The 13,639-nt window shown below is 47.4% G+C and overlaps 1 protein-coding gene across 2 annotated transcripts; it reads left to right on the top strand.

Moving 5' to 3' along the window:
• Positions 1–666: 666 nt before the first annotated feature.
• On the top strand, positions 667–13,239 carry HNRNPL (heterogeneous nuclear ribonucleoprotein L). Of its 2 annotated transcripts, none has more exons than XM_073321266.1 (13): positions 667–886; positions 2,268–2,386; positions 2,585–2,822; positions 3,393–3,478; positions 4,104–4,200; positions 4,779–4,851; positions 8,360–8,431; positions 8,529–8,809; positions 9,639–9,760; positions 9,872–10,073; positions 10,995–11,052; positions 12,169–12,264; positions 12,917–13,239. In XM_073321266.1, exons 1-13 carry the CDS (start codon positions 722–724, stop codon positions 12,973–12,975), a joined length of 1,668 nt encoding a protein of 555 aa, XP_073177367.1. In that variant the 5' UTR covers positions 667–721; the 3' UTR covers positions 12,976–13,239. The 2 variants fall into 2 exon arrangements, with proteins under 2 accessions (XP_073177367.1, XP_073177366.1); XM_073321265.1 differs by having other exon boundaries at positions 668–886; positions 12,157–12,264.
• The last annotated feature ends 400 nt before the right edge of the window (positions 13,240–13,639 follow it).

Below are 13,639 nucleotides of genomic sequence, written 5' to 3'. Positions count from 1 at the left end.
GACAGGCAGGCAGATGAGCCAGTGAGCATGGCCAGAGCACGGAGTCGCCGGTGAACAAATAGCTAATAGGATTAACAGGCAGGAATACGAGCCAATCTTAGTGAAGAATTTGTTGAATGACGTTGATCTTAACCAATAGAGTGTTGGAAGCGGCAGAAGAGCTACGCGGTCAGACCAATCAACGCCCAGAGTTTATTGACTGACGTGGAGACTAACCAATGAAGTGTCGGAAGCGGCATAAGCGTTGAGAAGATAAGCCAATCAGGATCAACGGTGTTTTGAGTGACGTTCTGACTAACCCATGGAGTGTCGGAAGCGGTTGAAGAGAGCCAATGGCTTTCGGTAGAAGAAGGCGGAGTCTGTGAAAGGTAGTGAAGATGGGCGGGAAGCCGTTTAGATAGACAGCAAGATTAGCCAATCAGCTCGGTGGGCGGGAGGACGGACGAGATTTGCAGCCAATGGAGCGTGGTGAGGGCTATGATAGGCAGGAGAGCGGCCGAAACAGCGCGGCGGGCAGGAGATGGCTGAGCCAATGGCGACGGAGGGCGGGGTGGCAGTTGGCCAAGCGAAAGGACTGGCCAATGAGCGTCGAGGGGGCTCTGAGTGGCGTGGGGCCGGCCCAATAGGGGCGTGTCCGGGCACAGGCTCCGATTCAGGCGCCATGTCGCGGCGGCGGTGGCGGGGTCCGCAGAGCGCGGAGGGCAGCGGCCGGGGTGGGGAGATGGTGAAGATGGCGGCGGCCGGGGGCGGCGGCTCGGGCCGGTATTACGGCGGCGGCGGGGGCGCCGAGGGCGGCCGGGCCCCGAAGCGCCAGAAGACGGAGAACGCGGAGCAGCAGCAGCAGCAGCATGGCCCGGGGGGCGGCGGCCCCGGAGCGGCCGGAGGGGTGAGGGCAGCGAGGGGGCTGGCCAGGGGGATAAGCCCCGGGGGCGGGGACCATGGGGGGTGAGTGGGGAGGCCCCTGAGGGGCGGGGCTTCATGGATGGGGGAGGGGCGGGGGGGCTGAGCAGCGAAGGGGGGGCTCTGAGGGGGGGGCTGAGCAGCGAAGGGGGGGGCTCTGAGGGGGAGGGGGGGCCGTGCAGCGAAGGGGGGGGCTCTGAGGGGGAGGGGGGGCCGTGCAGCGAAGGGGGGGGCTCTGAGGGGGAGGGGGGGCCGTGCAGCGAAGGGGGGGCTCTGAGGGGGAGGGGGGGCCGTGCAGCGAAGGGGGGGGCTCTGAGGGGGAGGGGGGCCGTGCAGCGAAGGGGGGGCTCTGAGGGGGAGGGGGGGCCGTGCAGCGAAGGGGGGGGCTCTGAGGGGGAGGGGGGGCCGTGCAGCGAAGGGGGGGGCTCTGAGGGGGAGGGGGGGCCGTGCAGCGAAGGGGGGGGCTCTGAGGGGGAGGGGGGGCCGTGCAGCGAAGGGGGGGGCTCGGAGGGGGAGGGGGGGCTGTTGGGAATGGGACTCAGATGGTTGCTGGGGTGGGGGAAGAAGGGCAGGGAAGCGGGAGAGGGGAATTGGGATGGGGGGGTGATGGTGGAGAGATGGTGGGGCCAGTGGGGGGGAAGGTGGGCAGGGAGATGGTAGGTGGGCAGATGGGGGACGGTGGGGTATGGGGCGAGTTCAGGGCCAAGAGGGGGACTTTGTGTCACCCTCCAAACCCAAGGGAGAAATGGTGGGAGGATCTGGGCATCTTGGTATCTGCTGTTCTTGGCAGTGCCTATAGGCTAAAGACCAGACCTGCCCATAGGCCAAGGCCTGCAGGGGAAGCTTGTGGGGATGGTGGTGTCTGGCAGCACACAGGCTCCCTCCCTCCCTCCCCCATATGTGCTCTGCAGGTCTTTGTGTAGCGTTAGGTAGAGGGAAATAAAAAGATCGTTTGCCCAATGCATTGGGGGCTCAGTGCCTGGCATCATCTCTAGGGTGAAGGCATGATGCTTCCCTGCCATGTAGGGATTCATGGGGCTGTCCCTCTGCATTCTGGAGTATCTTCACTGACCCTAAAGCAGGGCCTCAAGTGGAGCTGGCAGAAGGAGAGTGTCTCAGTCTATACGCCTCCAGCAGTCTGGTCTCTGCAGGGTTATCATCCCTGAATCCTCAAGGTCTCTCTTGGCAGTCAAAAAGGATGTGTGTTTTCTTGTTTCAGTCACATTAGCTTAAAGTTCTCGAAAACCCCTTTCCGAGCTTAAGGTGCAGACTAATGCAGGTGCTTACATATTAAGGCTATAAAATGTGAGCTTGAGTCAGAGAGCATAAAACATCTTTTAAAATACTTATTTGCCTTGTGCCTTTAGGAAAACTATGATGATCCCCACAAAACTCCTGCTTCTCCAGTTGTCCACATCAGGGGGCTGATTGATGGTGTTGTGGAAGCTGATCTTGTGGAGGCCCTGCAGGAGTTTGGGCCCATCAGGTAAGGAAAACACGTATTCATCAAGCAGGAAATTTGGATCCACGTATGATTCTGTACTAATTTCAGCCTTCACATTTCTTCTTGCATTAATTTTAGGTGGACACTGAAAACAATAGTAGTTAGTACAGTTAAATGTTAATTAGCCAGCTCTCCATTTGCTGTATGTTTGAAAGCTAACTTAAGTTCTCTCCTCCCTAGTTATGTAGTGGTGATGCCTAAGAAGAGACAGGCCCTGGTGGAATTTGAGGATATTCTCGGTGCTTGCAATGCTGTGAATTACGCAGCAGACAACCAGATCTACATAGCAGGACACCCTGCATTTGTCAACTATTCCACCAGTCAGAAAATATCCCGCCCTGGAGACACAGATGATTCAAGAGGAGTCAACAATGTGCTGCTCTTCACTATCCTAAACCCCATCTATTCGATTACAACGGTGCGTGGTGGTTCTAATTCCAGGTTCCCTTAGTGTGACAGACCTCTCTAACTGGGCAATCTGAGTCCATCCTTGCAGAATGCATCATAGCCCAAGTACTTGATTGCATATACCAATGCAAGAGGAAGTTTGAGACATGTTGGAGAATTAACCCACATCTGTTTGTGGTCTTGCTTTAAGTATCTGAATTAGTTTGTGCAAGCCCGCCTAACTTAGAAATGGGATATTCTAAGGCAAATGCAAGGGAATAATGATTACACTGAATCGAAATGAGAGCGTATATTGCAGATTTGGATGAAGAAAAATTACTAGCTAGCCATGTAAAATATCTATGCATGCTGTGCAAATTTTGTAGCTATAAAACCTCAATCCTCAGTTGCAGTGATCTTGCTATCCCAGTGCTTTTGAATGCAGACTGTCAGTTGTAGCCACATCTTGTGATGATGCTGCAGGAAAGGTCTGCTGCAGTCTGCTTTCTAGAGCTGAAAAGCTAGGCTGTTATTGCAATGTCATTTCTTAAACTCTTCTTAAAGTGTTTCCTATATTATCTTGCCTCTTTCCCTTCCACAGGACGTGCTGTATACCATCTGCAACCCATGTGGTCCTGTGCAAAGGATTGTTATCTTCAGGAAGAATGGGGTCCAGGCCATGGTGGAATATCCTTTTTCACATGCTCTTCAATGTTTGTCCATATTTTGCCCGACTAAAGATGATCCTAACTCAGTGTTGAGTTCAAACTGAACTGTTGAAGTGTGCAGATTCTAGCAGATTAGAAACCCTCACTCCAGTGCTTTCTTGTCAGAATGCTTATACTTCAAGTGAGAAGTTATTCTGAGTGTAGGCACAGGGGACTTGCGTCTTGTACGTCCTTAACAAAAGATGCTTAATTTAGAAATAATATGAAAATTTACTGCTCTTATTGTGGGTGTTCCTTAGTGACTACAGCAAGCAGCTGAGAGCAAGAATGTTCTGTACTCGCTTCTACTATTGACTATTTACTCTGGACAAGAGTACTTTGATCCCTGTGCCTTTAAATCTCCAGCAACAAAAGAGAGATGATAATTATACTCGGGGGGGTGTATGGTTTGTAAATTTTATGCAAGCACAAAATAGTATATGGAGCCCTTTTAACAGCAGAAAAAAGCAGGAAGCAGACATTAGCAACCTTCATATGTGAGGCTCTCCTCATGATTGGATCAATTATCCTGCTCCTAAAGAATTGCTACGCATGTCTGTACTAAATATGCTAAGTATTCTAAAGATTTCCTTAATGTACTCAACGTTTGACTCTGTGCAGAGTGCGCAGAGAGCCAAGGCATCTTTGAATGGTGCCGATATTTACTCTGGGTGTTGCACTCTAAAGATTGAATATGCCAAGGTAAGTGTAACTGAAAACATGGATAGGTACTTGATGAGTTGCGCCTGTCAGTATGTTGGATTGAATGTAGAGCATCTGCACAAAATTATATAGCAGAGTTGTGGAAGAGCTAGCTTAACTCTCTCGAGCTCCAACTTTTTTCACAATTTTGTCCTCATCGAAAATACAGACCTGTACCTCTGTGTGGATGTAAAAATAAACAGGGAGACGTTAGAGCAGGAAACTTTGGACTCCTGCTTTCTCCTTACATCCTTGGGAGGAAGAGTTTTCTTCTAGTGGTTAGATCAAGAGAATGGGATCCAGGACTTGTGGGTTCTGTATGTGGTTTTACCACTAACTTCCCATGTGAGCTTGAGCAAGTCACTTCTCTATTTTTTTTTAAAAATGGGAATAATTATCTAACTTTTGAGAAAGCTGTAAGTGTCAAGTGTGCTTATTTAGTGTGAAGATTGCTTTGAGATCCTTGAGTGAAAGATGCAGTAGCATGGCCATCTACTGTAGCTTTTTAAATTGTTCTGTCCTGCTTAGAACTCTCACCATGCAAAATTGAGTAATGGTAGGGGTGGTTGTTTTTGCAGCCCACACGTTTGAATGTGTTCAAGAATGACCAGGACACCTGGGATTACACAAACCCCAATCTCAGTGGACAAGGTAACCTTGATGGACTGCTTTGTAACTATACACAAACTTTGCTTGTCAGTTGACTCGCGCACTTCATATCTGACTCATGTTATGTAATGCCATTGGCCTGCCTCCTAACTTCAGGTACCTAAATTCAAACATGATGTAAGCCAATGCAAAATAGGGGGAAGAGTGCTTGTTCAGTTTATCTTAAAATCAAACATTTGTCACCAGGGAGTCTCACAGGTGGCTTATGCTATGTATTTGCTGCCTAACTTCATCAGTTAAATGTTAGGAATTAAGGAACCCTATGCATAAGTGGCTTAAGGAGTTTCTGGGCAAGGGTAGTCTTCGGGGCAAGCAAGGGCTTAGTGCCGCTGCTTTCTTACATGGGAGATTTACAGCTTGTCAACTGATGCAGCTACAGGCTGTTTGTGCCTCACTTTCAAAACTGAGCTGTGTTACTATTGCTAGTCTTTTCATTATGCTGGAAAGTAACAAAAAAAATTCTCCTTGAGCTGTTGGATAGTTATCACACAGCTAAAGGATAGTGGAATGTGGGGCTGGGTTGTAATTCACAGGTGTGTGGGTGAACATTTTATACAAATGTAACTTGAACATGGAGGGAAATGCAAAAATCTGGAGAAGATTGTCTGCTCCCATCTTTGGAAGCATTGAGGAACAGATCCCTTTCCTTTCCAAATTGAGTGCTGCGAATTAGTTACACAGAATCTGTGTGATGCCGAAAGTGATATGTATTATTCAGATTGCAGCCATAGATCTCTACTTCATACTGTTACAGTTATGGTCAAAGCTTATCTAGAAACCCCTTGCTTGGGTTTTTGAAACTTATACGTACTGTGCGGAGGAATGTGAAATAAGCAGCTGGTGTTGAGTTACTGTTTGAGCAGCTCTTGCATCAGTTGAAGTGGTTGCATCTTTTATGTTTCCCTGTATTTTTTTTTAAAATGGTACAATCTGCTTGGCAGTATTGTCTTGCTTCGTGTTTTAAAACCAGGGTGTGGAGCTATTTGTGGTCCCAGCTGATACGAGTTTAGAGGGTCCCTCCAGAATTGGGTGTTTTCCCTTCAGAGAGGTTGCTTTTGTCCCCTCTAAGGAATCTTAGGAAGGCTACTTAGAACTCCTGCCAGTCCCTACCATGCTGCATTATTGCCTCAAAAGGCAGTTCTTCCTACTCATTTCATGATGAGACGTGCAGCCTCCAAGGGCCCCTGCGCAGTGTGGCCCAAGGTGCTGAGTAAGTGCCTGGCAGGCTGGAGTAACTCCCACGTGGTGGACACCCCTGTTTTTAAAAGATGAAAACTTACTAAGATACTGAAGCAAGCAATGGCATTACATGACTTAACAAAAACATAAACAAATTTCTCCTCCAAGGTACATAACTAGAAGATGTGCAGAGCCGCAGGGGCTAGTTGCAGGGCTGTGCATTTATTTAGATGCATCTTGGCTTTCTTGACATGAGGCTGGGAAACGAGGGTGGTGTATTATCCTGGCCTTTCCCAGCTCTGAGCAGTTATTACATATAACCCTGGGGGACCGTACTACAGTGGACGTCCCGAATTGGCTGTGGCCTGCCTCTGCACATTCCTCACACCACACAGTGTAGAAATCTCACTAGCTCTTCTTGGAGAAAACATGCATCATCCTTACGTACCAGAAACAGCAGCAGATTGAGCTCATTACATCAAGAACACAACACCGTGATCCAAGAAACATCTACAAGCACAGAGAGAGAGAGAGAGAAAGAGGCGCACCATGCCACAGCAGACATTATTCTTACTAATCAAAACCAAACAAAACTCTGAACCCAAGAATGTACACAGAACTAGGAAACACAGAACAGAGGGTTCTCAAAACAAGTCCACCAGCGCATTTCGGAGAATGGAATAGATCTCAGTGGCCATCCAAGACATAGGATGCTCTCCATATCAACATGGTTTGGTTTGGGAGGGCAGTCTTTTTGTTATACTGCTTTCCTGCAGTCCTCAGCTGCCAACATATCAGCGCCAAGTGGAGACAAACCAAAAACAAACCAAAGGCACACAGATACCTAAGAGGCTGTAGCTGGGGTGTGCAGTCTGGTGCATGCGTGCATAACGGGGGCATTTGACCCAAGGCACATTCCATTACAGAGGAGACACGCACACTGGAGAACTACACAGAGCCAGAAGCACCATTTTGTTACAGCACCACACAAATTCAGGAGATGAAACATGGAAGGAACACTCTCATTTATACACCTTTATGTCCTCTTTCTTGATATCTTCTGAGGACAAAACATCTGTGAGACCTTTTAAAGATTTTACTTTAAAAAAAATTTTGTAGCAGTTTTGTGCCTTTGACTTGTATTTATGACTCTGAAACCATGTGATGCAGGGTCGCAGTGTATGTTTGATGGGACGCCATCTTTCAGAACTGTGCTAACTCACTGTTGAAGCGTCCAATGGTAAGAGAAATACAGAATTTTTATGTGACAATGGACATTGTACTGTGTACTCCTGCTGTAAGTAGCCCTTTTCAATCTTTGTAATGACTGATTGTTGGAATAAACCTGTATGAAACTCAGTTGTGTTTTAAAAAACAAAGAAACTGTATGGTTACATGAATGTTACGCATTGTATATGATGGCTCATTTTAACTTATTACTACTGTTGCTTTGCTACCATGCTTGTATAAGTCTCACTTACTCCCCCTTCCTGTGTTTGGGTGGGGAGATATTTTGCCGCCTTTTTTTTTTTCCATTGCTATAAAGAACTAGCAGTGTCCTGGAGGCAGGTGTACTTCAGTATTGTTTCAATCACGAAATCAACTGGGACACTCTTCCTTTTGTTTTTTTTCCCTTGTCAGTCATCCTTACTTGTAATCCTCTTTGAAACACGCCCAGCTCTCTAGTCAGGTGAAGCTGGGAAGTCCTGTATTTGTTCTAAGCATTTAACTCGGACACAGATTGCGTTACAAGATGCTGTAACTTGTCTGTGTAGGTTCAGAAATAGGAGTTGTAGTCATGACTGTGTGGCGGTAGTTCTAACAAATGAAACTGCAAATGTGTGTCCTACAAACTAACCTCTTGTTAAAATAGGCCAGTCTGGCCCATTAGCCTAGGGCAGTGTCATGTGGTAGGTCCGTGGCTGGGATCTCAGCAGAGACGGCGCTGCCCCAGCCAGAGGGGTCTGTAGTCTGTGCTTGAAGCAGGGTTGGAAAACTGGAGGGAGCTGGATCCAACCCTCCTTGGCTTTAGAGGAGAGTCAAGCCTCATAATACCAGGCCTTAGGTGAAGTGGAGGCCCTATGGGAGAGAGGAGTTTAATCTCCCCCTGCCAGACGAACCTTAAAATGTTGGAGGCAGTTGTTGGCTAGAAAATGGTTTAAACCTCCTGGGCAGCAGGGGTCACACTGTGATTTAAAAGAAGCTAGGGACTTAAATGACTCTGGTAGCGTACAGGTAAATCCCAGGTGTACAACCGAGTGAAGCGTTGTTCCTCTCTGGTTACATTTTTAACCCATCCTTCTTTCTCTAGGGGATCCTGGTGGTAACCCTAACAAGCGTCAGAGACAGCCCCCTCTCCTTGGGGACCACCCTGCAGAATATGGTATGGATCTGGTGTGCAAGCCAGCTTCAGTGGGAGTGTCTTGCTCTAATGTTAATTTGGCTCTCACGTGTTGCCTCTACTCCCGGTGTCTCCACAGGAGGACCTCATGGTGGATACCACAGTCATTATCACGATGAGGGTTATGGCCCTCCGCCACCTCACTATGAAGGGAGAAGGATGGGCCCTCCTGTTGGTGGCCACCGCAGGGGACCAAGCCGCTACGGCCCTCAGTATGGACATCCTCCTCCCCCTCCTCCGCCCCCAGAGTACGGCCCTCATGCTGACAGCCCTGTGCTAATGGTGTACGGCTTAGACCAGTCCAAGATGAACTGTGATAGGGTCTTCAATGTCTTCTGCCTCTATGGGAATGTAGAAAAGGTGAGAGGGGGAAATTAATGGCTTGTTCTCGTGGTCTTGTGTATTCTGATATCTTTGATCCTTGACACGTGTCTGGCAGAGTTCTGGTTCCTGTGCTCGGGCTTGTGATTTCTGTTTCTAGGTAGCCTTACTTGCTTCCCACCAAGTCTGTTGGGCTTGGCTTTGAAATTGGTGTTGTGCAGTTTGGCTGTGAAACCAAACTCCTTTACAGTGTCCTGTGATCTCTGTTTGAGCAAACAGGGCTCAAATAAGCCAGAAGCGTAAATCTGTTATGCTGGGGCTATGGGACAGCTCCTTGTTTGCAAACAGTCTCTAGCAGGCTAATTGAAAATACCCCCAGCCTCTGGAGACATAAGGTTGACTGGAAGAGTGCAGTGATCATGGAAGAGTTTGCTTCTTCAAAGTGGTGGGACATGGGGATTAAGGAATGGGTGGAGCAATCCACTAAACTCAAATGAAGTGAATTAAGAAGCAGAGCTTGAAAGCTGGCTCTGAAATGGATCAGTTTGAAGCAGTTTAGTTTAAATGTGTAGAACCCAGGTTGTTTGCAGCGTTGTAGCAGTGTTGATCGCAGGATATTGCAGAGACAAAGTGGGTGACATATCTTTTACTGGACGAACTTCTGTTGGTGAAAGAGACAAGCTTTTGAGGTTACACAGACCTGAAGAACTCTGTAAGTTCAAAAGCTTGTCTTTCACCAACAGAAGTTGGTCCAATTAAAGATACTGCCTCACCCACCTTTTCTCTCAAACCCATGTGATCTTTCTAAATTTCCCCTCTAATGAATGTAAACATCCTGTGCTCACATCAAGAGTGCGTTGTATCTTAGGTGAAGTTCATGAAGAGCAAGCCAGGCGCAGCCATGGTGGAGATGGCAGATGGCTATGCTGTGGATCGAGCAATCACCCACCTCAACAACAACTTCATGTTTGGACAGAAGCTGAACGTGTGGTGGGTCTCTTTCCAGATGCTTTGTGGTCTTGATGTCTGAGATCTTAGTGGGGCGCTTGATCCCCAGCAGAAAGCTATGCATATAGTGACAAGCTGTGCCTTTCCCTGTAGTGTATCCAAGCAGCAAGCCATCATGCCTGGTCAGTCGTATGGGCTTGAGGATGGCTCGTGCAGCTACAAGGACTTCAGTGGCTCTCGAAATAACAGGTTTTCAACCCCAGAGCAGGCAGCAAAGAACAGGATCCAACATCCTAGCAACGTGCTTCACTTCTTCAATGCTCCTCTGGAGGTGACAGAAGACAACTTTTATGAGGTAAACTTTATCAGACTGTACAGTTGCCCTCAGCTCTTCACGGTCTGATTAACATTCTTCCCTCTTCTTCATGGTACAGTCTCAGATTTAAGTCTCATACCTTGTTTTTGCGTACAGTTCCTAGTTTGGTGTGGAGCTCCATCCTGATGGACTCTCCTGGGTCCTAGAGGAAAGGATACATTCAGTAATAATGAGCTTAGAATGTAGATATTGTTCCTCTGTGGTTAGAACATGAGATGGGACCCAGTTTTCCTGGGTAACCCTTTTCCACTGAATCATTATGACTTGCTCAGTGTCACTTCCCATCTCTTGTCTTGCCAAACAAGAATTTTGACCTCAAATGGTGGTCGAGGCTTAATTTGATGAACTACTTTGAGAACTTGAGGGGATTGTCACTCAACGAGCATGTGTACGCACCAAGCAGAAGCCTTCCATGTTGTGTCTTAGTGAGTTTTGCTCTGTGTAAGTGGTGTTCTTTCATAAGGCACAGCATGCGGGGTTATGCTGTAAATTCTGAACGTTTCCAGTGACCCATAGCATGTGTGTGGCTTTAAAAAAAGCAAAGGTAAAATTCTCATACAGTAGCTGTTTTGAAATGATGCCCAAACTAGTCAGTGGTATCTTTCTGAACTGGAAAAACTCTTGCAGCTTTTTAACTGGAGCATTCCGATATAGGTACTGTAATGAGCAACCAAAGTGTCTAATTAGTTGGAGTACATGGAAGGGTGTTAATTATTTGTATTAGCATAGCACTGAGGAGCCTGCTCATGGATCTGGATCCCATTGTGCTAGGCAAGTGATAAATTTGTAATCTATTGGCCTTGATGAAGTTTGGCTTATAGATGATTGAGCTGTATTTATGCTTTGATTCTCAAAGCTGGTGTGTTACTATCTCTGAATACTTGTCTGTCTTCCCATTAGATCTGTGATGAGCTGGGAGCGAAGAGGCCTGCTTCTGTCAAGGTGTTTTCAGGGAAAAGTAAGTAAGCCTTTAAACATGGTGAAACTTCCCTTAGGGGCTAGGGAAAAATGGTTGCTTAGTCAGAGGTGGGCTTCTAACTAAAGGGGCAACAAAATTGTATTGGGAACCCTTGGGGATGCTTGAGAGTGGCTGTTTGACGGTCAGGTCCAGAGTGCAGGTTTCAGTGCACTCTTACTCCTCCTGCCAGTAAGGTTGGGGCACAGGTGATAAATAGCGTGGTACTGCTGTGTTTGAGTGGCACACCCAGCTTTCGTCATTAAGAGTTGCAGTCTTCAACTGCAGTTTAGAGCCTTAGCCAGCGGTCCTTTATTTAGCAAGCTGTCCACAGATACAGGGAGATGAGAGTGAACATGCATTAGCAGAAGTTGAATTATTCTGCTGAGCAAGCGTGGCTCCCCATGATTTCCCCGTATTACACTGCCTTTCCATTAGAGGACTGGATTAGGGGATGGGAAGACGAATGAGTACCTGTGAACGGACCCCTGTGTGCATGATTTGGACCTGAGCATATAAAAATGGGGGTGGGGTCAGGAAATGGCTTGAGTGGAACCAATCCTGTTAGACTGCTAGATTCAACCCAACAGATCCTTACTGGGTTTGGTGTGTGGGTGGCTGGGTGGTGTTGGTGGTCTGTGATAGAAGGAGGTCAGACTAGATGGTATCCCTAGCCTCTGTTTGCCAGAAGCTGGCAAAGGGCAACAGGGGATGGATCACTTGGTGATGCCCTGTTCTGTTCATTCCCTCTGGGGCACCTGGCATTGGCCACTGTCGGAAGACAGGAGACTGGGCTAGATGGACCTTTGGTCTGACCCAGTATGGCTATTTAGATGATCTGGTGGTCCCTTCTGGCCTTAAACGCTGACAATTAACGCCTCCCTCCTTAGGAGCAAATGCAGTAATGTGCATTTAATGGGGGTGTTACTGCTCCCTTGGAGCTGCTGTTGCATTGCATGAGGCGTCCTCTGCAGTGTTCCCAGTCCAGGTGTCAGGGGCCGATGAGAATGGGGCCCAGAGCTCTTGTATAGCAATGTGGAGCATTAGCATGTGCTGTTCTGCCTTGTCCTGCTTGTATAGTGATGTACGCACACTTGTAACCTCCAGTGTTCCGTCCAGGTGAAAGAAGCTCCTCTGGTTTGTTGGAATGGGATTCAAAAAGCGATGCGCTAGAGACCCTGTCATTCCTGAACCATTACCAGATGAAAAATCCAAGTAAGCTGTGCATGCACTCAAGTTTTGGGGGGCTCTTGTCTTAATCTGTGAGTCTGGGTTCAGGAACAGGGGACAGTGATGGAGCATATGCTTTCCTGTTCTCTTTGACAGTATCTGTAATTCTGTCCACCGCCAGACTTGGTTAAACTAGAGTTACGATTGCTGATGCTTATCGCAGCTTCCCATACGAACAACTGTAAGCATCAGCCGAGAGTCTTAACAGGATGTGGTCAGAAGCCTGGTCCAATAAATACTGTGGTTCGTTGTCATCTGAAATTGCCATGGCTTCTGTCAGAGGGAGTTCCCATCTTCCCCACTTCATGCCTCTGTTTGAACTGAAATTCGGCATGCTGCACTTAACAGACAGTGTGAGTGGGAGGGTGCATGGTCCTGCTGCCTAGGAGGGAGCTGGGACTCTCAAGGGTTTTATTCTCTGCTCTGTCATTGACTTGCTAAGTGACCTTGAACAACGTGCTTAATCTGTCCACCCATCTGCAAAAAGGAGATAATACTTCTAACCTCCCTGAGGGCGGGATGGGCCTTAATGCATATAAAGAGCTTTTAGAGCCTTCATACCAAAAGGTGCTAGACATGAAAACGTAAATCTCTGGGGCAAAAAAATAAACCTTTATCCTATTTTGTTCTGTCTTAGATGGGCCGTACCCATACACGCTGAAACTCTGCTTCTCAACTGCTCAGCATGCCTCATAAGCGCTGCCCAGGTTGGGCCAGGAGCAGGGGATTCCTTCCGTTCTTTCTGCTGCCTTTCAAAAAGTTCTTGTATTCCTTTTTTTAATGCTCCAGTTTAGTAGAGGCTACCCATAGCGAAGACCTGTCAAGTGGGAGAAGTGAAGTGGTCTGTCTCCCAGATACCTTCAGTTTTTAAAATTATTGTACATGTGATTTGTTTTCCCGTTCATATTTTGTGCTGCCTGTGTTACTGGCACATTTCAATAAAACAGTTTGGAAAATAAATGTTACTGGTGTTTGATCCTAAATATCAGAGTGGCATCAAGAGTATGTTCCCTTAGGCTCTTGAGGTTAGTAAACTGAGAATGGTCTGCAGCTTTCCCATTCATTGTAGGGAACAAAGCAAGTCATAACTGAGAGCTTCAATTTGTGACATCACTCATCAGTGTAGGTTTGACATGAGACTTTGTTAGTTTGAAACTAGCCCAAACCTTCTCCCAAGGTAAGGTGTTAATATCCAGAGCACCACTTGCATGTTCTTGTTGTTCCTCACTTTGTTTTTTCAATTTTTGAAGTGCTATTACTGAGAACTGTACTGCTAAATAAAGCTCGTTTTCAAAGAGAATTCACCGTGAGTGGGAAATGGAGATTTGTTTGCCATTAGATGGAAACCTTATGCCATAAC

Source organism: Lepidochelys kempii, chromosome 23, assembly GCF_965140265.1.
Source record: "Lepidochelys kempii isolate rLepKem1 chromosome 23, rLepKem1.hap2, whole genome shotgun sequence".
In the NCBI taxonomy this organism is placed as follows: domain Eukaryota; kingdom Metazoa; phylum Chordata; order Testudines; family Cheloniidae; genus Lepidochelys; species Lepidochelys kempii.
Note: the sequence above shows the minus strand (reverse complement) of the source record. Positions and strands in the feature narration are given on the sequence as shown.